General features: G+C 39.9%; 1 protein-coding gene across 1 annotated transcript in view; it reads left to right on the top strand.

Annotated features, from left to right (window-relative positions):
- Positions 1-7,674: 7,674 nt before the first annotated feature.
- LOC117475609 (integrin alpha-5-like) overlaps positions 7,675-24,723 on the top strand; it is a 67,692-nt gene continuing 50,643 nt past the window's right edge. Inside the window, exons 1-3 of the mRNA XM_034121913.1 lie at positions 7,675-9,352; positions 19,151-19,275; positions 22,999-23,099. Of these exons, the coding sequence (XP_033977804.1) occupies positions 9,153-9,352; positions 19,151-19,275; positions 22,999-23,099 (426 nt within the window). The 5' untranslated portion in view covers positions 7,675-9,152. The remainder of the gene's footprint in view (positions 9,353-19,150; positions 19,276-22,998; positions 23,100-24,723) is intronic.

Consider the following 24,723-nt stretch of genomic DNA (forward strand, 5'->3'; position numbering starts at 1 on the left):
TCAATCGTTTGGTTGACAAGACAGTAGTGACGGCCATCTTGGTGACGTGTGTTGTTCTGTGAGACCAGAGATGTAGTTCATTGAGCGTTTCACACAAACAAATGTGTTACTTCACAGTTTTACGACACATTTTTTTTTTTTTGACTTGCAAAATTATCTTTTAAATTGACAAACATCATATGTGTAATTCGTGGCACAATTCAAACGGGATCGAAAGATAATCTTTCTCTCTCCATTGACTTCAATACATAATTTTTCTGAAATAAGGTCCCATGGAGGTCCACCGGAAGGGGAGGGACTTCGCCACTCTATAATGGCGCGTTTCCACTACAGCGCGCAGCCCGGTTTAAGAGGGCTGTGACGTCAGCGGCCCGTCTTTGGTTGCGTTTCCACTTGGCCTAGTACCGGCCGGCGGGTCCTAATTCACAGTTTTTCTGGCCTCATAAATCGTGGGTCCAGGGCCAGAGACAACGAGGCTGAGTCGGGCTGAGTATGCTAAACTAGAGAGAGCGTCGCTGGCAAGGGGGCAACAACTACAACAAGATGTACATATTTGACCGTGATTTAATTGTAATACACGTTTCAAAATGATGCCGAAGTAACAACATACTGATACCGGTTAGTAAAAACCATGAATTAATGCTTTGTCAAGTCTGCAGACAGACGGCAGGGGAAAAACCTTTTAAAATGCTTGTTTTCTAAATGGAGATTGGCTAAGCTAATGCAGTATATGCTCCGACCGTCCACACTCACAACAACGGCCTATACAGACATAAATAAAGCAGCGACTGTATTCACCATGACACAGGCAGTCTGTGGTTTGTACTTGTTTAACTTTTGTCTAGTTTCTGAACATATATGAGGAGCTGTGAGCTCTGAGTGCTAACAGCTAACGGCTGTGTTGTTTTTCTGGGGTCCTCTGAAGATCACGTCACGGCTCTGCCTACACTGCGTTACTATAGATACTGCCCCAGTTCCTAAACTGTAATGGAAATGCGCCATAAAGTGAGCCAGTCCTAACGAGGCCCAGCCATACCGAGCGGGGCCGAGCGAGGCCGTGTAGTGGAAACGCGCCATAAGGTCCCATGGACCGGAGGTAGATGGGCGTGACTTCGCCACTCTATACAGGTTATTCTGCTCTGACAGCCAGGCATTTCGCTCTCTCAAAAGTTGGGCCATTTTGTCCTCATGCGCCAATGAGCAGCTCTCATAGGAAAGAACGAGACCCCGCCTCCCACGCTGTATCCAGTTCTTATTATACATCCATGCTCTATAAGATACATAAATAGTAATTCATGACAAACATAAGTCCTTGCTTGAAATGACCTTAAATTGTACATGTATCTATCCTATCCTTTCAGACATATTACATTCCAGAAAATAAGGTATTGGGGACATTTTCAAGAATGAAATTCCCCCTGCCTCCATTGGACTCCTTTGTTTACGCCCGGAACATAGTGACATCAGTATGTAACACTCACGCTTCTATTGGCTATCGCTCCAACACATTGTACGTGATATTGAGAACGTGTTGGATAGGCTAAGGGAGGGGACATCTCTAAGCGGTTGACCAATCACAACAGAGCCGGCCAGCTAACCAATCAGAGCAGCTCTGGGCTCTGGTTTCAGACAGAGGGTGAAAAGAGGTGCTGCAGCACAGGCAGTATGAGAAAAATAAAGAGCTTTTTGAACATTAAAGCATGGAGACACGTCACAGTAGAGACACTACATACTGATATACACCTGAACATCAGCAGGAGAGGACTCTTTAAAGTAGAGACACTACATACTGATATACACCTGAACATCAGCAGGAGAGGACTCTTTAAAGTAGAGACACTACATACTGATATACACCTGAACAACAGCAGGAGAGGACTCTTTAAAGTAGAGACACTACATACTGATATACACCTGAACAACAGCAGGAGAGGACTCTTTAAAGTAGAGACACTACATACTGATATGAACCTAAAAATGAGCAGAATAGGCCCCTTTAATTTATCTTTTCACTTACAGGAAGCCTTTCCAGGTGGATGTTGATAACAGCAGCTAAGTATTTTACATTTCTGGCTTCTTATCAAAAACGAAATGATAAATGTTGCATTTCCTTCCTGAGCAGACTCCATTCTTAACTCCCTTAAATACAACAATCTACTCTTTGGTAGCAGTGAAAATGTCACAGGATTGACAGGAAAAACAAAAATGACTGTAGAAACTCTTAAGTAGAATATTTATCAGTCAACCCGTGGGAATACAGACTGAAAGACCCTGATAAAATCAACAACAAGACTTCCCTTCTGTCCAACAGTAACTGAGATGATGTTATTTATAGAGTCTCTCTGTCACTGAGAGGTTAATATTGAAAGGTGATATTCACAGTGGAGGGCTCTGGGCTGTGCTCCAATATGAATATAATGCATTGTTACTTGTACTTTTCCTCAATGAGAGGCCTGTATCTGGACGAGAATCACTCCGAGGCCTTTTTCTTCCCCGCTGGCCTCGTGCTGCTCCGCTTATTTGTGGAGAGAGTTTTCCTCCAGGCTCCTTTTCGGCGATAGTTGTGCAGGTTCAAGGGGCTAAAAGCTGTTCTAGCTCGGGTCCATTAGCATGTAGCGTTGGTGTGTTGATGTGGCGGATGACAGAATAACTTTGATAAGCTTCCCCGGAGAGATATGGGGTTTCAAACGCTCTAGGTCACATTCCTCGAAGCACAACTTGTAAAAATGCATGCGTTTCTAGGTCAGCACAAGTTCAAGTTGATACTAAGTAAGTATGAATATTTTTAGAAAACTCAGACAGTCTGATATAGCAAAAAGACGCTTACATCCAAAGTGCAAAAAACATAGATAATCAAACTCCTAACAACAAACAAGAGCAAATCATGTGAAAAAAGGGGAAATCGTGTTCTTAAACTCTTCTCTTTTTCTCTTCCGCAATAGGCAGACAGATTGGAGGTCAGGTAAAGGTCGGACGTCATGCTTGATAACATGAGCTGGCCTTCCTCAGATACACTTCATCAGGGTGGATGCTCGCTGACAGAAGTTTGATTATAGGTCCTTCAGTTTAATCACAGTTTTCCAACCTACAACACCACCTTTCTGGGCGATGAAGGTGCTTTCTGCTTTCTTTAAAGAGAGAATATCTTAACAGTTGTAAGTCGAAGGGAGAAATCGTTTTTTAACAGATGTTTTTCTTTTAAAAATGAGTCTATGAACACAACATTGACATGCTTTATTGTTAAGGAGGACATATGCTGATTTTCAGGTGTATATCAGTATGTAGTGTCTCTACTTTAAAGAGTCCTCTCCTGCTGATGTTCAGGTGTATATCAGTATGTAGTGCCTCTACTTTAAAGAGTCCTCTCCTGCTGATGTTCAGGTTCATATCAGTATGTAGTGTCTCTTCTTTAAAGAGTCCTCTCCTGCTGATGTTCAGGTGTATATCAGTATGTAGTGTCTCTACTTTAAAGAGTCCTCTCCTGTTGATGTTCAGGTGTATATCAGTCAGTAGTGTCTCTTCTTTAAAGAGTCCTCTCCTGCTGATGTTCAGGTGTATATCAGTATGTAGTGTCTCTACTTTAAAGAGTCCTCTCCTGCTGATGTTCAGGTGTATATCAGTATGTAGTGTCTCTACTTTAAAGAGTCCTCTCCTGCTGATGTTCAGGTGTATATCAGTATGTAGTGTCTCTACTTTAAAGAGTCCTCTCCTGCTGATGTTCAGGTGTATATCAGTATGTAGTGTCTCTACTTTAAAGAGTCCTCTCCTGCTGATGTTCAGGTGTATATCAGTATGTAGTGTCTCTACTTTAAAGAGTCCTCTCCTGCTGATGTTCAGGTGTATATCAGTATGTAGTGTCTCTACTTTAAAGAGTCCTCTCCTGCTGATGTTCAGGTGTATATCAGTATGTAGTGTCTCTACTTTAAAGAGTCCTCTCCTGCTGATGTTCAGGTGTATATCAGTATGTAGTGTCTCTACATGTCTGCATGGTTTAATGTTCAAAAAGCTCTTTATTTTTCTCTTACTGCCTGTGCTGCAGCACCTCTTTTCACCCTCTGTCTGAAACCAGAGCCCAGTTTGCTCTGATTGGTTAGCTGGCCGGCTCTGTTGTGATTGGTCAACAACTTCCCAATGTCCAATGGAGTCCAATGGAGTCAGGGTGGAGTTTCATTATTTCTGTCAAGGTGAAAATGTCCCAGGAAAGACAAAGAAAACAGATATTACTGTAGAAAAGTGTATTAAGTCAAAATCACGATCAAATCAACAACACACAGATGACTTCCCCTCTGCTCCTGGAGCTTTGAGATGTTAGCCTTTGTTGACCATATATGCAAAACAACATATAACACACTACAGGAAAGGGAAATAGCCTCTTTAAAGAACAATCACCCATATTTGAATGGACGTATTACTCTGTGATGCATTCTGTGGACTTATTGTTTCATATCCAAAGACAGATGAAAAGAAAAAGTGAACACAGTGACCTTAACTGTTTTTGTTCAAATCCATGAAAAGAGAACATTTTTCCAAGCTTCAAGTAGCACGCTGAAACCGCAGAAGCTCAAAGACCTGCTGAGCTGCTTCCAGGCCAATTGACAAAGCCTGAGAAAAACACTAGAGAACACTAGAACACCTATTTCAGCATTTCTGCAATGATTGTGCTATACGCGGAGGCTTGTTAAGTTTAAAGGGTTTCATTTTCCAACGGTCAACTCGCCTGCCATGTGGGGGATTTTATGTATGTCTTTTCACAGCCAAAATTACCTCCCAACCCCCCCACACACACAAGCACGCATGCACACACACACACACACACACACACACACACACACACACACACACACACACACACACACACACACACACACACACACACACACACACACACACACTAGACAGTCTGCATAATGTCAGAGTAGAAGGTGATAAGAGACATAACACACACCTACTCTGAGTGTCTGCATGTTGTCTGGAGCTCTGAGAGATGGAGCTCTCTTCCCTCCACACACACACACACACACACACGCACGCACACACACACACACACACACACACACACACACACACACACACACACATGTGGCCACCTACACACACAGGAAGCTGCTGGATTACCACAATTAAAACAACATGGCTGCTAATGTGTGCCTCCAGGGTATCAGATACCTTATTACTAAGGTAAACAAAGGATACAATTTCAGTTTTTTGCAACAAAATTCCTTAAGTTTAACACATATTAGATGCATTTATGTTGTCATAAAACATGTGCATAGTAGAGTTTGGAAAGTGTTTAAAATCCAGCATTGTTTACTTTTTTGTTTGCTAGCTTTGGTGCGTTGCTGCATACTTTTGGTGTTACCGATACCCAGAGATGGCAAAAGTACACACATCCTTTACTCAAGTAGAAGTACAGATACTCATGTTTAAAAATACTCTGGTAAAAGTAGAAGTACTGACTAAACTTCTTTACTCAAGTAAAAGTAAAGAAGTATGGGCTTTGAAATGTACTTAAAGGGGACCTATCATGCAAAATGCACTTTAGTATGTCTTTTATACATGAATATGTGTCCCCGGTGTTCCAGGGAACTCACCAAGTGTCAGAAAACACAACCCTCTCTCTTTTCCTCCATACCCAAATCTCTAAAAACGGGGCTGCAACGGATCTGATAAAAACTGATCCAGATTTGAACATTCCTCTGACGTCAGGACGGCGGAGCTGACCTATCAGGGGAATGAGAGGTTGCCGTGGCATGGTAACAGCATGGTAACACGAAGCTGGTAACTCGGCCCCCTCCTTTGCAGGGGGGCGTGGTCAGCTGCAGCGCATGCAAAGACAGGGTGGAGGACAGCAAAATAGAGCGAAATGAGGCATGGCTAAAATGCATGATCTGTTTGGTATTTTGAAAAAGAAAACGTATAAATATACCTTATATAGGTATGGCCCTACAATATATTATTCAAATATAGCATGATAGGTCCACTTTAAGTAAAAAGTACCCATAACTACCAGCTGTTTTAAAGAGTAGCCTACCTGACCTCCCTTTATATTAATAGAACAATAATGTCATTGTTAGCTAATGAATGTTTCCATGCTGAACAACGGCAACATGACAACGTTTTCATTGGTCCCTCTTCTTTAGAGAAGACCAGGAAATGATGGATACACGGATCGTGTTCAAATCAATAGGCACGCAATGACTCTAAATAATAATGATCACGCCACCAAACACACATTCAAACTAAAGGAACCAGCCTGTTTGGAAAATGTAAGAAGTAGAAAGTTCAGGTATTTGTGTTCAAAATGTAAGAAGTAAAAGTAAAAAGTCGTCAGAAAAATAAGTATGGAGTAAAGTACTGATACCAGAAAAATGAACTTAAGTACAGTAACAAAGTATTTGTACTCCACTACTTCCCACCTCTGGCGATACCTGTAGATCAGAGGTATTATTAGCCATTATTTATTTACTGTGAAGTACATTTTGAGACCCTCTGTGACGTTAGAGGTCTCGGTCAAAGCTATAGCTTCCTCTGAGCTGAGTCTCTGTTTCAAATGTCAAACCCAAGACCCTCCAGGATAAAAAAACGGATACTTGAATTGGACCAGGGGAAGTATTTGTATCTGATAACTACGTTTAAATACACAGCCCGTATTTTTGAAGTCATGAGGAGGCAGCACGTGGACGGGGTGTTGCTACTGTAATTTGACATATTTCAGGATGTAGAGACAAGAAGCAGGAAGAGACAGTTCAGAAGGTCAGTAAATGGTGAGTGCCCTTAGCTTTCAGCGTTAAAGAGGAAATGTGTATGCTTGTATCTTGTGATTGCTTTGGTTGTTGTTGAAGTTACAGTGATGTTGCAATAATGAAAATAGAAAACATGTTATAGCAAGCCTGTTTCCGAGTAAAACAAATAATAGAGCAGTGTTGGTTTTGACTGGCTGAACACCATATTTAAAAAATAAATCATAGACCTATTGTTTTAATTTGGCTTTTAACTTGGGTTACATTTACCGGTTTCATTGTTCAAGTTTTATTGTATTGTGATCAAAGTCTGTTTTGTTTTTGTAACTTGTTTTTACTTATTTTAATTTATTGTTGTGTTTATCTCATCCTTAAAACTAGGGCAACACTACATCGTTTGGAAAATGTATCAGGCCCCGCATGCTGCAGTTTTTACTTCATGCCAATAGAGGTCAATAATGTTCCTCCACTGTGACATGTCTCCATGCTCTAATGTTCAAAAAGCTCTTTATTTCTCTCATACTGCCTGTGCTGCAGCACCTCTTTTCACCCTCTGTCTGAAACCAGAGCCCAGTCTGCTCTGATTGGTTAGCTGGCCGGCTCTGTTGTGATTGGTCAACCGCTCAGAGATGTCCCGCCTTGTAAACAAAGGAGTCCAATGGAGACGTTTCATTGCAGAGGGAACACAGGGATTTTAGCCTTTGCAGACCATTTACATGCATTAAAACCTATATAACCCTACAGGAACGAGAAAACCCGAAAAAGCCTAATAGGGCCTCTTTAAACATCCAGTATCCACCACATGTGCTGGCATTTGTTACGTTTCAGGAGGAACTCACTGTTGTATTATCAGTTTCTACAAGTATCCTGTGATCATTTGTTTTTACAGAGACATAAACTCTCCGTCCCGGTTCCTGTAGCCTTTGGCAGGTGAGACCTTCTGACTCACCGCTCTTTAAAAGTAACACTCTCTTTTCCTTTGAGCTACAGACACACATGAGAGAGCTACAAATAATCACACATTGTACTCTGGCCTGCTGTCAGTCTGCCATGATTGTAATTTCAGTTCCTACAAAGTGACGAGAGACGGACTGGAGATGGATGTTTGTGGGGTTTCCAGGTTTAGTCACTCTGAATTATGTCTTGACATGCAGACTATGTCAAAACAAAACCCCACAACATTCTGAATGTAAGCACCCTGACACGATGTCTTGTCTTGAAGAAACTTGGCAGATTTATTACAAAGCATGCATTTCTGATGGCTTAATCACAACTAATGTCAATCTGCCATATAAAACAACAAGCTATACACAGTCATTGGCACACATGAGACACAAGTTGTGTAAGTCTTATATCTTGAAGTCCTGAGGGAAGTTGACTATGGATGGATTACAGAAAATGTAACTCAAAAGGACTTCTGTATTGACTCAAAATGACAACATACAAACATAAAAGACTACGCAAAGAATTACAGAGCAGTGGTGGAAGAAGTACTCAGATTCTTTACCTAAGTACAAGTACGAATATTAGGGTCTTAAAACACTCCTCAAGAAAAGTCCTGAATTGAAAATGTTACTCAAGTAGAAGTACATTAATACTTTGAGCGATATGTACTTCAAGTAACAAAAGTAAAAGTATTCAGTATGCATAATGTGTACTAATACATGTAGGAGTATTGAACAATGTTGTTTTTCAATGTGGCACCAAGTTACGATTTGTTTTTATAAAATACTAGGTACATTTGCAGTACTGCATCTCATTATATATCATGTGTTTTTAGATGTAAAAAGTTACTATGAGTGTTTAATACATTTGGTGGAGTAGAAAGTACAATATTTGCCTCCAAAATGTAGTGGAGTATAAGTAAATGTAGCATAAAATACACTTAAGTAAAGTACACGTTTGTCAAAATTAAGTGCAGTGCTTGAGTATACTTAGTTACTTACACCACTGAGTACAAGTACGGTACATTTTTTTTAAAACTGGAGTAAATGTAGATAGATAGATAGATAGATAGACTGTATGTACCTAATTACTTCCCACCACTGTGTAACTGAGTATTTTACAGTGTAGTAAAGTAAATAATCTGAGTACTTCCTCCACCTCTGAGTCTAATAATAGACGGAGTTTTGCAGTAATATCTGTTTACTGCATCACCACAGCCTGTAGTCTGGTAATATGTAAAGCTCCACCCCAAATGAGGTTGCAATCATCCCCCCTCCTTCCCTCCCTTTCTCTTTCCCTCTCTGACTCTCTTTTCTCTAACATTTCACCATGCACTCTGGACCAGAACACCGGACCTGTTGGAGCTGAAGGGATTACTACAGAACTTTATGAATACTCCAGTTCTGCACGGATGATGCGTTTTGCGCTTCAGCTACTCAATGAAAGAAGAGACGCGCAACAGAAGAGATGGGCACCGTTCCTGGACTTTCTCCTCCCCGCTCCTGGGGAAAAAGTGGTCATAACGCAGTGTTACTTTTACCTGTAGTGGCGATTCTTCTGCAGCTTTGCGCCGCTTTTAACTTGGACACGGAGAAACGCGTCGTTTTCACCGGACCACCGGGGAGCTACTTCGGATATTCAGTGGAGTTCTTGAGCAACTCATCCAGGTAAAGTCTCAATGCAGCACCTCAATGTTTGCATGCCTTTAACACTAACTCACACTTTGACTATTCCTTTATTCTAATGGGATCCTTTTGATATACTAACTAACACATGCATTGGTGGGAGTACATTTCCTCAAATGTGTGCATACTCGTACTTTACTTGACTATTTCCATTTAACGCTATACGTTTACTCCACTACATTTATTCATCACAACACTCATAGTTATTAGCTACTTTGTGCATTTGAAAACACATGATTTGATGCAATACATACATTTTTAATATCCACATTCTTTTAAAAAGCATCTAAAAGTGGCTCTACATTGACAAACAACAACATTAATATTAATTGACATGTATTTGCTTGAATAATATTATTAGACAACACCCAAAAAAGAGCCTTCTGCATACTGAGTACTTTACTTTGATACAGAGTACATTTTACTGATAACACTTTTTGTATTTCTACTTATGTAATAGTTTTAATTCAAGATTTGTACCTGTAATGGAGTATTTTAAGCCCATAGTAAATCTACTTTTACTCAAGCAAAGGACCTGAGTACTTTTTCCCCCACTGACTACATATTACATTTCTGTTCTGCACACATACTTCATTTATTTTTTATTTTGCAGCCTAGAATATCAACATTGTAGCCCTTGCCAATCTTCTAGTGTTCCTATAAAATGTTGTGGTTTTTATGTAGTAAGCATTAGGGTTAACTTAAGGTGATCTTGTTCCTATATTATATTTCAATTACTTTAATTTGTTGGCACAGCAGCCTACATTTTCTTTATCACTATTTGTAGACTCATTTTAAAACTTACAATATAACTTATTCCTGTTAAATACATCATAGTGACATAATGATGGATCTTGTCAGGGTACAAAGGTAAATGTCATTCAATATCTGCACGTCTCAACTTGAATTCAATGGCTTCCTGGGTGTAAAAAGGTTTTGAGTCAAAGCATTAAAGTAGAATTAACATTTATACAATACAAAAATACTTGTAATATTAGGAATATCAAAATACAAATACCCTCCTCTCTCTCTCTCTCTCTCTCCTCTTGATCCCCTCCTCTCTCTCTCTCTCTCTCTCTCTCTCTCTCTCTCACACACACACACACACACACACACACACACACACACACACACACACACACACACACACACACACACACACACACACACACACACACACACACACACACACACAGGATTCCAGCCCGAGTGTGATTGGAAACAGACATTTGAGTGTGTGTTTGATTCAGAGGAGAGGGGGGGGGGTTCACCTACAGCAAAGTAAGAAATATGCTAATCTGTTTCTTCTGAATATAAACTGAAGTGGCGAGGGGGGGGGTTCCCGCTGGTTCTTCTGTTGACAGAGGAGGAACTGCTGAGTGAGATAAAGTCAAAGATCAACGATGTTCTTCTTTCTTCACACACACAGCAGACCGTCACCTGTTTTGGCTCATTGAGAAAACCCTCCTGTGGGCGATAATGGAACACACACATGGTCATAATCCAACTTGGATATGATGAATGAGGGCCAGTGGATTTATGGGTTTCCATTTCTCCGCTGCACATACATTTTGTGCCTCTCGTTATCCTTCATTACATTCGAGTCACGGAGCTTTTACCAAAGATTGTATTACCAGAAATCGACTAGTTATATTAGTAGCCTATATTTTGCTGTTACATTCTAGTATTTGACATTTTAAATGTTACTGTTGTTGTGCTTAAGGCTCGGTTCACTCCTCGTCCCCCAGAAATATTAGGGCAACATATGTTTCCTGTTACCTGTAGGGCTATTTATCCATCCAGATTGTCTTGGTGTGAGTTTCTCAGTGTTGAAGATATTGGCCATAGATGTCTCTCTAAGGGAACTGTATGGCATATTGCTTATTGTTGCCAAAAATACATTTAAATAGCAATGAATAGCAATGTCTCTTTCAGGACATCATGACCCGATTACTTCAGATAATAAACAGACTTTGTTGTGAGCTGTTCCATGTGGGAACTATTTTTCTTTCTACCAAACTACAACCGCCAACTGTATCACATCATATCTACTCATTGTCAACAGGCTTGTGCTTGTGAGAGCCCAACATTAGGGCTGCTCGATTATGGCAAAAATCATAATCTCGATTATTTGGGTCAATAATTGATATCACGATTAAACGATTATCCATTTACTTTGAAAACATCAATTTATTGGAGAATTTCTTTTTGAACAGTATGTTTTGAACAGTTGATCACCCTGAACTTTAAGTATAATTCAACTGAAAAACCAATAAAAAAAAGAATTAATAAAAAAATAAAAGTAATAATAATAATAAAAGAATAATCGTTTTATTTCGATTACGTTAAGATTGTAATGATGTTTGGGTTCAGGTTGGCTTCCTAGAAAATATGGCTAGCTCTGGTGGCGGGTCATAAAGTCACAATGTCGCTTTTACAATAAGTTATCTATAACTTACACGACATTGCATGCAAATGTCCACCTTCTGACCCCAGACCCGGATACTAGATTGATAAAAAGCACTACAGGTAAGAGGAAAGAGAGGCTATGTATTTGTATGTGTGGGGTAAACTGTCCCTTAATGGTCTCCAATATGAATTGAGGCTTAGCGAAAACTTTGCAGTTAAAGCCAGCTATACTTGGAGTCTGAAATGAATTCACTGCTTATGAATTTGTAATAATATGCAACACAACGCACCCTTGCTTGTTCAGGTATTACTGCTACAGCCTTTGTCTAATAAGAAGCTTTTGGTGGCAAATTCTAGCAAACTTTGAGTGGATATCTTGATATGAGACTGTTATCTGATTCTACTGGTCTTATCTATTTGTTCTACTGTTACGCTAAAACTATTTTGCTATTTACTATCATACAATAATGGTCACTTGTTGCCACAGTGGCAGGTATTCAGCAATAACGATAGTCTCACTTTAAGCTGAACAAATTGTTAGCTAACAAACACCAGTACGTCTACCTGTACCTGAACACTAAGTAATGTCCGTATAATTAAGAAATAATGGTACTTTACCTATTTAACTGTACTGCATTTTCAACTCCTAACTAACTCTGTCAAGTTTAGAGTTTATAAAAGAGTTTAAGCAGTAGACTTACAGCCAACAAGCTAACAAGAGGATTTCAACATAGCATTATATCACTTTTGGAGACGTTGAAACACATTTGGCTTGTCCAGCCGAAACGCCCTCAGCCAGCTGTTCACAGCTGCTGCTGCTGCTGAAGAGCCAGAAAGGATGTGTTACATCACCTGGAAGCTGTTTTTTGGATGACGACAGAAATGTAGTGCATATCAGCTGTTAATCTGCTTTATGATAACCTCCTGGAGAGCAGCTCGTAGTGGAAAATGTTTAGAAGCTGCTCCTGTGAAAAGTGTTGGGAGATCTAAGCCATACAGATTTAATTGACTCCTTATCAGCTCCGTGTCAGTATTATATTTCTACTCCGCTCAACTCCAAATATTAAAGTCTTTACTTCACCTTTTTTATTCCACTCATTTTTAAGATATATTTATTGAATTTTCACAGGGTAACACAATCAAGAAAGAGCATGATACCAATATGTACCCCCTTTTTTCCATTTATATATATAAATAAATAAAGTAGGTCAAAGAAAAATAATAATCACCTTACTTTTTAACAACCTCAGTTAGACTACAATGAATTTGTGGGTTGGTTGAAATACTTTATGTAAGGACTTCATTTCTACCTAGGGGATAGTTGTAAAAAATACCCAGCTGTAACAATATAGGAATGAACACATGACTGTATTATTACTGCAATCAACTAACATATTCAGACATTATAGACCGTTATTCACAATGTGTATTTTTACATTTGGTACTTAAAGTATATTTTGATGCAATTAGTTTTGAGTTAACTTTACTAAGAGTACTTTTTCCACCACTATCCCTCACTAACATCCTCGTTGGTCGCACAGTAAAACCAATGTTAGTGTAATGAATGTAGATATCTTCCTGTGAGGAAATTGGTTAAGATTCTCTCAGTTTTCTTAACTAAGCTCCTGGCAGTAAGAGAGCATGTTGTTGAGTCATTACTGAGATGTTGATTTAGACCAATTTGTACTGACTAAGCCCCCTTTTCCCCTGCAATCGTTGTGCCTTCGCTGAACAATACAACCTTTGTTTTTGACCAAACTCGTGTGTTTTGACAGCTCTCAACCCCTTTTGGACATCTTCATGAATTTAGGGAATTTTGTCTTGTGGTAGGTAAACAACACAACAGGAAACGGATGCTTTCCATGAGATGTTTTCTTATTCTGCTGATGGGATGCTTCTGCTGGTTGTCATGCATTCTCACAATTACCCCAGTTGCTATCTCTGTTTTCACTGCCTCCGCACACATGTCCAGTTAAAGTCAATATGTCTGAATCAGGAGGCCTCAAGTGTGTTGCTAGAGATGGTTCAATAGTGAAAAACAACCAAAAATTGCATCATGGCTCTAGGGATGGCAACTTTGACTGGTTGGATCGTCTGCTTTGGCCGAGACTAAATATTGTGAGAACAATTGGATGAATAGCGGTTATATTTGTGCATACAGTCATGGTTTTATCGTGGATAATTCCTGCTGACTTTGGTCATCCTTTAACATCGCCATAGTGTCGCCAGAAGGCTGATATTTTTGATTTATGGTGAAATGTCTTCAGAAAATCCATAGACTTTTCCTTTAGCGTCACTGTTACGTGCAGTAGTGGGTGTTTGTGTGTCTCTCTCTCTTTCCCCCTGATTGTCTCCAGGTCCATCATTTAAACGTTTCTGTCCGATACTTTAGTGTAACCCAAGATCTGCCATTATAATACTGACATTTCCACCAGCCTCAAGTTCTTATTAGTTAATGTTCAATATAATACCTGCTTAACATTAACATGCTAGCATTTTCATTGCAGGTGTGTTAGCATCATACTTGCCAACCCTCCCGATTGTCGCGGGAGACTCCCGATTTCATTGCCCTCTCCCGGTTTCCTCCCGGGGTCATATTTCTCCCGCATTTCTCCCGATTTCTGACAAAATCAGATTTAGTCACGACTGTTTCCACCCGGACTTTAATACAGCTACACCATTGTTTGGTTTCCATGGCGCGTCTCTTTAGTAGCGCGCTCAACTGAAAGTCTGAGAGGGTGAGGCATGCAGATAGTCACAGAAAACAGAACAAGAATCGACAACTCTACCCCCTGCTCACTCCTTTCCTGTAAAATACAGGTCCAGCCCACACATAGGCCATTTCTCAATGTCGAGTATACCTTCTGCAGAGCCACTATTTCAAGTATACTACGTCATCGAGTGGCGCCGAATGCTGGGCATTTAACATGCATTTAAACAGTCCTTCGGCACCACTCGATGACGTAGTATACTTGAAATAGTGGCTCTGCAGCAGCTCTACTCGACATTGAGAAACGGCCATATGCTCCATCAAGGGTGGTGCGACAGGCCGCAACTACAATAAGCATGTTAATGTTCTAACAGCTCCGGCGATCCACTACTAGAACCCCCCCCCCCCCCCCCCCCCCCCCCGCCCCCCGCTATGCACTAGCCCCCCCACAGTGGTTTTGAAATACTCCCGATGTCTGAGGTCTCAAGGTTGGCAAGTATGGTTAGCAAGCCGAAAATTAGCGTTGTTGGCAGTGTGTTCTGCATCATGGCTTAAATGTTGGATAATTTATTAGCTATAATCTATAATCTTCTTATGTTTGACAGCCTATATATGAACTCTACAATAAAGGCTACCAAATGGCTAACGTTGATAGCACAATTGAACTGAACAGGCAGTCACAGTCAGTGTTCAGAGCAAATGTATGATCTAAAAGGGTTGGGGATTTTTCTACTAGAAGTACTACAAATACTACAAAAAAACCCTAATTGAGTAACATGAGAGATATGGGCCACCCACATTCTGTGTGAGTTTACTGAATGTATTTGCATGCTACCCAAACAAAACTGAATTTGAGGTTGGGGATCCGGCTCATGTAAGCATCATATCCTGTTTATTATAAGAACCCAGATAACATCTCAAGAAAACTGACCAGGGTTTGCTTGGATCAAGAAGCTCTGTGGGATTCATGGACAAATATTGTAGTTTATTGCTAAATGTAATGTAAGATCTTATCATTATAGCTCAGTGGCTCTTTACCTGTTTGGCCTGTACTGTACCCCTTAAAATGAAGCATTGAAATACATTTAGCAGCCGAAAAGCGTAAAATTACTGAATATCTGGCAGAAAATGTGTTCTTTAAAGGACAATGATGTGTAGAAGATAATGTTCTGAGTAGGCATCCATGCATAGGAACAGTTAGACTGACGAAGACCTGTCATTAGGCGATGACTAGCTTCAGAATAATGTGCGTGTGTAAATGTTTTCACTTGAACTCATAAATCCTTGAGTTAAACGACATGTTGCATCATTGACCCGGGCCGTGCCTTTAAGCCTTTTCCCTCTTTGCAGATGTTCCTGTTGAGTGTGAGTTAAAGGAAAGGAATCCTTATTTCAGGTCACAACAAAAACATCTACCATCCCATTGATACACCTCCTGGTATTGTTGTAAAATTACATTACAAGAGCTTTTAATTGTCTCTTAAAAGCTCCACACGTGCAGAGATCACAGGTGGAGGCAGTGGTTAAAAAGTCCTGTAGCTTTGTGAGAGACGGCCTTAAAGAGTGGCTGTGGAGTGAGTGGTTTATAAGAAGAGCTTATCCAGCCATGTAAATATTCCTCTTGTGCTCTCCAGACATGTTGGGGGATGGGGGGGGAGTACAGAGTCCGTCTCATCTCTGCTAATGTCATCAGTCACCAAGTCTTAGGTTGGGAAACTCGCTCAGCACCAGGCCTTTTTGTAGCTTTGTCTGAAAACCTTGAAAGCACAGCTGGCTTATTATACACAAACACTGTCTTGCATGTGTACGTTTGCATGTGGGTTTAAGTGCATGATATTCACACATACGCCTTGCCATTCATATATTTCAAGGCTGAAATCTTTTGGACATAGGGAAAAATGCTTAAGGCCACTTTTCCTAACTTGCTGATTACAATCTTGGTAATTACAGTTATTAAATTCTCATTTCTCCGGACCGATTTGGTACAGGAGTGTGTATTTTTAGTGCAGTTGCTAAGCTTCCTATATTGCTCTACTAAGAGAATTTCTTCATTATGAGAAAAACTCTTGAATTAACACAGCTTTATCTGGAAAACTAAGAACCATAACAATCTGGTCTCCTACAAAATAACGTTTCATAAAACTATTTCAAGTTTTAAACACATTGCAAACTCAAACCAAACGAAAAAATAACTCAACAACAACTACTTGGTTCTGTAAAAGGTCACGGTTTGGCTTGAAACAAGTAGGCTACACTTATTATGTTTTTTTTATTTCTGATGTAACATTAAAATGAGTCAACAGTGACTTGTTTTCACACCGGACCCTAACACAGGTATCACGTCCTATCTAGACTTCCCCAGACTTTTATTAGAAACAAATATGTGAAATGTTGAAAACAATTTTGTACTGGCTTTGCAGTCCCCCTAAGCTCTACTGAGTTTTAGGGTCTTTCAACTCATTGTTTTGGTTTTCACTGTATACTACCTGCTCATCACCTCGTCAACGACCTTTTTTACATGACAAAGACGAGACGATGACGAGCTTAAAATAGATATTTGATAATATAAACTATGACGAAATGTATATTGGTTTTCGCAGTGGCGAACCGTGTCTATCACAACTGGACCTTCTGTAGACACACACACCACCCGCCGCCGCAGTACTTTTCCCACTTTAGTTTCGATATAGTTCCGAAATGTTGCGTTCACACCACCAACTAAAATGAGTTAATGAGAACCTTTTTACCCCCTTTTCAGTCCCTGCTAGAGAGCAGACTTTCGTTAGAAGCTGCTGGGAGTCCCAGCAGCTTCTAACGAAGCCAGTCCCCAACTCCGGGAACTTCCGGCCGGGGATTTCGGGTGGCAGTGTACGCCTTGAAGTTGTTTGCGGCCTGCCAGTAAACCCAAAGCAGAAGAAGTAGAAGTGACGTCAGCGGCTCATTTGCCTAATCCTCCCCCAGGGACTTATTCCGGTGTGAACGCGATCTGTACTTAGTTCATGAGAACTAAAGAGTTCTGATGAACTAAGTTCTGATGAACCTTTGTGGGAAAAGTACTGCGGTGTGAAAGCGCCTCTTGATTCCAATTTCAGATACCTGTATTAACTGAATTAGTTTAAAGAGAGAAAACATTTGGACTAAAAGTTGACTAAAATGTAATGATTCTTCATCGACTAAAACTGGACATAAACTTTTTGAGTTGTCGTCGACTAAAACTAGACTAAAACTATGAAGGATAAAAAGGACTAAAATGTGACTAAAACTAATAACCAATTTTTTCTAAAGACTAAGACTAAATCTAAAATAGCTGCCAATATGAACACTGACTCTACCTGGCTTGAGGCAAAAATGATACTCCTCCGTCTACACTGCTTTTTATTTCATACATTAACTGAGGATAAAGGATTTCGTTGCTGACTTTGACCTCATGCTGCGGTTACAAATCTTCAGCTTAACTTAATGTTACAATATGTGACATTGTTGAGTGAAGACAGATGTTTAACCTTCTGGGCAGCGATTCTGGACTCAGTGTTTTTCCTCTTGCAGACTTTTAAAATCCTCCATTACTAACTGTTAGTGATAATGACAGGGATCTGCAGAAGAACAGCCACTGAGGTGAAAGATGTAAACTGAGCTTTAAGTGTGTGTATGGGAAACCATGTGCTGTGGAAGAGACCCCATAAACTAGGGGATGATAACCTTTGGTACCACTTTTTATAGTAGTGTTGTATAAATTACTTCTGTGTCTTGCTTTCTCTACTGAGTAACGAGACAATGAGACATTTTTCAATTCTTGTCTGAAATGCTACAAGTTTCTTTTAGTCTACTTAAATACATACACTTATACAGATAGTGTCAATTGAGTTTTTCTAAAGTGTATATTCATTGTTATTGAAAAAACCGGATTCCTTTTTTTAAATGTTTGGTGTGTTTTTGGAAATTCAGAATTGTTTGGTTCAATGTTCAATGTGCACTTTTTGGACATTTTCTTAATCATGGATAAATTAACCTCCCATATTTAGTACTCTGCCTTTGTCTTCAGTTCAACGTGATCGCACAAATACTTGAATCCTCAAATCCTTAGACAACAAAAGAATATGGGAATTTTACGGTCCAGCCCTACACTGAAAAAACTGAAATGTTGACTTTAATTAAATGTTGTATAGCTGTATTAGGTTAGTTGAAAGCAATAATATTTTGTATTCAAACTTAATATTGTTGCTTTCAACTAACCTAATATAGTTATGTGAAATCTGTTGACATGATACGTTTATTTAAAGTCAACGTTTCAGTTTTTTCAGTGTAGTAAACTGCAACTTGATTGGTCGGCGAAAGGTTTTCAAAAGCAAGGTGGTAGTTTACCTTAACGTTAATCTCATCTAACTCACTGGCAAAAAAATAATACTTTTGGCATCCTATAGTCATATGTAGGCTCCAAATGTACCCTTCAGACTCTTTTTACCCCCCTTCTTTGTCCAGATTGATCCTCTTTTCATCAGCTGTATGTAAGACAACACTTATTTTAAGACAGGATAATTGCACTTGATTCCATTTGTTTTGATTTGAGATCAACACAAATGTTACTTGGCGTAATCTTGCACTTTTCCTGGACACAGTCCCATCACCGCAATTTACGTTTTTTTTCTTTCCTCCTCCTCTAGCTTCAGTGTTTTGATCGGAGCTCCGAAAGCCAACACCAGCCAGCCGGACATCACTGAAGGAGGAGGCGTGTTCTCGTGCCCCTGGAGACACGATAACTGCAGCATGATCCACTTCGACAAGCAAGGTAGGGTGTCTTGAAATGTAATTTGAAGAGCCTTCCTCTTTGTAGATAAAAATGTGATCTCTAAGCCACGTTAAAGGGGCCCTAAAATGCTGTTGTTCAGTTGTATATCAGTATGTAGTGTCTCTACTTTAAAGAGTCCTCTCCTGCTGATGTTCAGGTGTATATCAGTATGTAATGTCTCTACTTTAAAGAGTCCTCTCCTGCTGATGTTCAGGTGTATATCAGTATGTAGTGTCTCTACTTTAAAGAGTCCTCTCCTGCTGATGTTCAGGTGTATATCAGTATGTAGTGTCTCTACTTTAAAGAGTCCTCTCCTGCTGATGTTCAGGTGTATATCAGTATGTAGTGTCTCTACTTTAAAGAGTCCTCTCCTGCTGATGTTCAGGTGTATATCAGTATGTAGTGTCTCTACTTTAAAGAGTCCTCTCCTGCTGATGTCCAGGTGTATATCAGTATGTAGTGTCTCTACTTTAAAGAGTTCCTCTCCTGCTGATGTTCAGGTGTATAACAGTATGTAGTGTCTCTACTTTAAAGAGTTCTCTCTTGCTGTTGTTCAGGTGTATATCAGTATGTAGTGTCTCTACTTTAAAGAGTCCTCTCCTGCTGATATTCAGGTGTATGTAGTGTCTCTACTTTAAAGAGTCCTCTACTGCTGATGTTCAGGTGTATATCAGTATGTAGTGTCTCTACTTTAAAGAGTCCTCTCCTGCTGATGTTCAGCAGACCATTTACATGCACAGAAACCTATATAATACACTACAGGAAAGAGAACACCCTAAAAAGTATAATATGGCCCCTTCAATTGAAAATCCAATGGAGAGAATTGTCCCTACATCATGCCATTATGAGGTTGTAAATCACATTGTTCAAGGACATGGAAGTAAAAATGTCACTTTCACCAAAAGAGATGTTAAACTGTTTGAGACAGAAGCGAATCGTTAACATCTGTCTCTAACCATCCATAAAAAGTGTCTGAGAGAAGCCAAAGGTAGCATCCCGGGTTAACTGTGACCCTGAGGTCAGAAGTGCAGATATTTACAGTGTCTAATCCATTGCTTCTGTTTTCGTTAGCTTTAATACCTAGCTTTCCTCCCCCCCTCGCTAAGGTCTCCATTTTGGGACCTTGTCTGTATTTTGCAGTGTTTTCACAGAGCTTTGATTTCCTGTTGGACTCGGGCCCAGTGTTGTGAGCGTTCTTTAATTAGTGGAGAGTCATAATGGGGACAAAGACCCCAGAGGACCTGAACTGCCCCCTGAAAAATAATCACCCTCATCAGAAATACAGGAAGCGATAAGGACCACCGTTTGAGGATCACAGGGTCTAACTTATCGTACGTTGATATCAGACAAGACTGGGAGCTGCGGCTATGTAAACTCTGCGCACACAAACACACACACACACACACACACACACACACACACACACACACACACACACACACACACACACACACAGAGGTGGGAAGTAGTACAAATACTTCGTTACTGTACTTACAGTAAGTACATTTTTCTGGTATCAGTACTTTACTTATCTTTCTGACGACTTTTTACTTTGACTTCTTACATGTTGAACACAAATACCTGAACTTTCTACTTCTTACATTTTCCAAACAGGCTGGTTACTTTAGTTTGAATGTGTGTTTGGTGGCGTGATCATTATTATTTAGAGTCATTGCGTGCCTATTGATTTGAACACGATCCGTGTATCCATCATTTCCTGGTCTTCTCTAAAGAAGAGGGACCAATGAACACGTTGTCATGTTGCCGTTGTTCAGCATGGAAACATTCATTAGCTAACAATGACATTATTGTTCTATTAATATAAAGGGAGGTCAGGTACTCTTTAAAACAGCTGCAGTTATGGGTACTTTTTACTTATGTACATTTCAAAGCCCATACTTCTTTACTTTTACTTGAGTAAAGAAGTTTAGTCAGTACTTCTACTTTTACCAGAGTATTTTTAAACATGAGTATCTGTACTTCCACTTGAGTAAAGGATGTGTGTACTTTGGCCATCTCTGCACACACACATATTTACACTCACATGCTTATGCTTTTGGTTTCTTGCATTTCCCATTGCAGGCCTCAGGATTCACGGTGTGTTTAAGGACACAGCCCAGACTTCATTAGCCAAACAGGCACTGAAACACAGCCAGAGGAGTTTAATGTCACCACTCTGCTACTCACAGCAGGCAAACATATCAGAGAATCGACCACAGTAAAGCTTACACATGCACTAACAGAAGTATGTAATTGTGATTTAGGGCGTCAGGTTTTTCTTAAATGATTTTCAAGGATGCTGAATTGCAAAAATACATTTTTGTGCTGAGCAGTAGGTGTGAGTAAATTCCTGCATGAAGAAGAAATTAGGATCGACGAGGAAAACCCCCACAATATGTTCAAGTCATGGTAACTAGTAGTAAAGTCATATAGCTTTGGGTATCCAGCAAAAGTGACCACAGAAGTCCCGCCTCTCAATTCATCTAATTGGACAATGGTGAATCCCATACATCAAGCATTTGCGCTTTTACCAAACAATTACTGTGACATGTCTCCATGCTTTAATGTTCAAAAAGCTCTTTATTTTTCTCATACTGCCTGTGCTGCAGCACCTCTTTTCACCCTCTGTCTGAAACCAGAGCCCAGACTACTCTGATTGGTTAGCTGGCCGGCTCTGTTGTTATTGGTCCACCGCTTAGAGATGTCCCACCTCTTAGCCTATCACATACAATGTGTTTGAGCGCTAACCAACAGTGTTACATGGTGTTTTTATTCTTTGCAGACCATTTACATGCACACAAACCTATAGAACACACTACAGGAAAGTGAAAACCCTAAAAAGCACTACAGGGCCCCTTTAAAAGAGTCGGATCAGTCCCAAATGATTTGTGTTTCCGAGGTAGGGATTTGTTTTTACAGAGTGCCATTGGAAGTAAACTCAACCTGGCTCACCTATAAAGACATTTAGTGGACCAGGGATAGCAATCAAAGAAGAAATATTACCATCTTACCTCTCCAAATGAATCATTTTGGAGCATGTTGTTGTTGAGAACAAAACTTGAGAAGGTTTAATGCTGCTGAGGCTGCAAAAGTACAACATTTGTCAGAAAAACAACACACCTAGATCACTCCTCCTTCCCCCTTTTCATCACTGCTCATTGCCTTCGTACCTCCATGGGCCTCTTCTTAAAACAGATCCTGACAATGAAGTACAGCCGTTTGGTTTACAGTAACAACAAGGTCTGACTCCTTTTGAGCTGTTTGATGTCTGCCGAGCATGGAGGATGGATTAAGACTGCAGAGCCCTGGAACAAGGCCATCAAATATCCATGTAAAAAAGCCAAGAACATGTGGGGAACACACTCAAATGAGGCCCTGACAGCACAGAAATCAAACACTGATGACAAGGGGATCTTTGACTTACTTCGAATAGCAAAACCTGAAAATCACTGAAGTCACATTTTCCAAGAAGACAAGGTGTCTAGGTATTTACATTAATTATGTGACCGTCTATGTTTCCTGTAGATATTTAATTGCTCTTTTTACTGCACTGTTAGTGTACAGTTTTACTATTATGCTGCTGTGTTTATTGTATTTTTTGTAATCTGGCACAACAGTTTCCGTCGGGATAAATAAAGTCTTATCTTATCTTATCTTATCTTAGAAGAGCTGTCTTAAATATGATCTTAAATGTGTGTTTTTTTCTCGTCTATTTTGTTCTAGGCGATCGATATTTTTACATAAACAACGTGAACACTCAGGTGGAGTTCAAGTCCCATCAGTGGTTCGGAGCTACAGTGCGTTCCCATGGCAACAGCATCCTGGTAAGAATTAGAAATTGAACTGTCGATGATTTTAAATATTTTTTGACCAACTTCAGTACGCATCATAACTACAAAATATTGGTCAACAACATTGATTTTGATGCGAAATTTGCCTGCAAAGTCCATGAAAATAGTAAATATTCTGAATATTGATTTCACTTAGTAACTTCCTTTAAGCCCGCGTCACACTGTCCCAAAATTGACACCAGATGGACACACGAATATGGAATTGTGAATTTTGCACGAAGATGGCCCCGAACTTGGTCAACAGCCAAGCAACAGCAGAAGCAAGTACGATGCCTACAGAAGGCCAAACGATGGCACCCGAACCATACCGTCCGTCATGTTGTTTCCATAGCAACAACAACTTCCTGTCAACAGCGTAAACTCGCCTTCAAAATAAAAGCATCTAAATAAAACAGGAAGTTAACCTAAATTACATTGAAGACATACAACTGCAAAGAAAGTAACAAAAACAATGTAATATCCTTTTCAGTTTCACAGAACACAAATTGTACTATAATACGATGGCTACACGACGACATTGCGAGGGCTTCACGTAGTCGTGTTGCCTTCCTAAGACAATCGGGCAGCTTCTTGTTTCCTTCGTATTGTCTTCGTGAGGCGAAAAATGCCCGATGGAACCGATGATCACACGAAGTAAAGACGAAGATGACACAATTTGACTAGATGCCCTCACGATGGCCTTACGAAGGGCAAAATGGACACACGAATTCAACACGAAAATGAACCTTCGCAAGGTCTTTCGGCAATTTTTTGGCATGCCAAAGATTTTGCCACCGCTCACGAAGTTGCTGCTACATTTCCTTTATCGTGTGTCCATCTGGTGTCAATTTTGGGACAGTGTGACGCGGGCTTTAAAGAACATCAGTACTGATCATCACGACCCAAAAATAAACGTCAACCGTCACTGATTTTAAATATTTGTAACCAACTTCAGTCCTCGTCATGAACTACAAAATATTGGGCAATGACAAAGATAATGTTCAACTTTCTAAATATAATACTCATACTCTTACCAAAACAATCCCAATATTCAAAATGTAAAATCCAAAAGTGTCCATAGTAGTGCACAAGGTTAAATTGAATTGTATTTTGGGGATTTTTTAATATGAACTCCATGTGGGTTAGCTCGATGTACTCTTCAGACAAGGTTGCAGAATGTTCCCTCAATGATTTAAAAATGGTAAACATAGGTAAACTTACACAACATATTTTGTTTACTACATGTATTTGTAGAAAATATACTGTCAGTTTCCATATAATGTTAAAAGGTTTGTAATAAACTTTCCATTAGCTTTTATACAGAGAGTCAGTGAACGCTGAATGCTAACAGTAACAATAGCAATGTTCATGTTATCCAATTTAGTTTGAATCAAAAACAGCAACACAAATTACATTACATGTCATTTGTTAGACGCTTTTATCCAAAGCGACTTACATACATTCAGTACTGTGGACAATCCCCACAGGAACAATTTGGGGCGAAGTGTCTTGCCCAGGGACACAACGACATGCTGACTGCAGTGGGACTCGAACTTGATACCCCCTGATTCGAAGTCCAGCACACTACCCACTGAGCCACAGCCTCCAAATAGGTCCC

The sequence above is a fragment of the Trematomus bernacchii genome, unplaced genomic scaffold (genome assembly GCF_902827165.1).
Source record: "Trematomus bernacchii unplaced genomic scaffold, fTreBer1.1, whole genome shotgun sequence".
In the NCBI taxonomy this organism is placed as follows: Eukaryota; Metazoa; Chordata; class Actinopteri; order Perciformes; family Nototheniidae; genus Trematomus; species Trematomus bernacchii.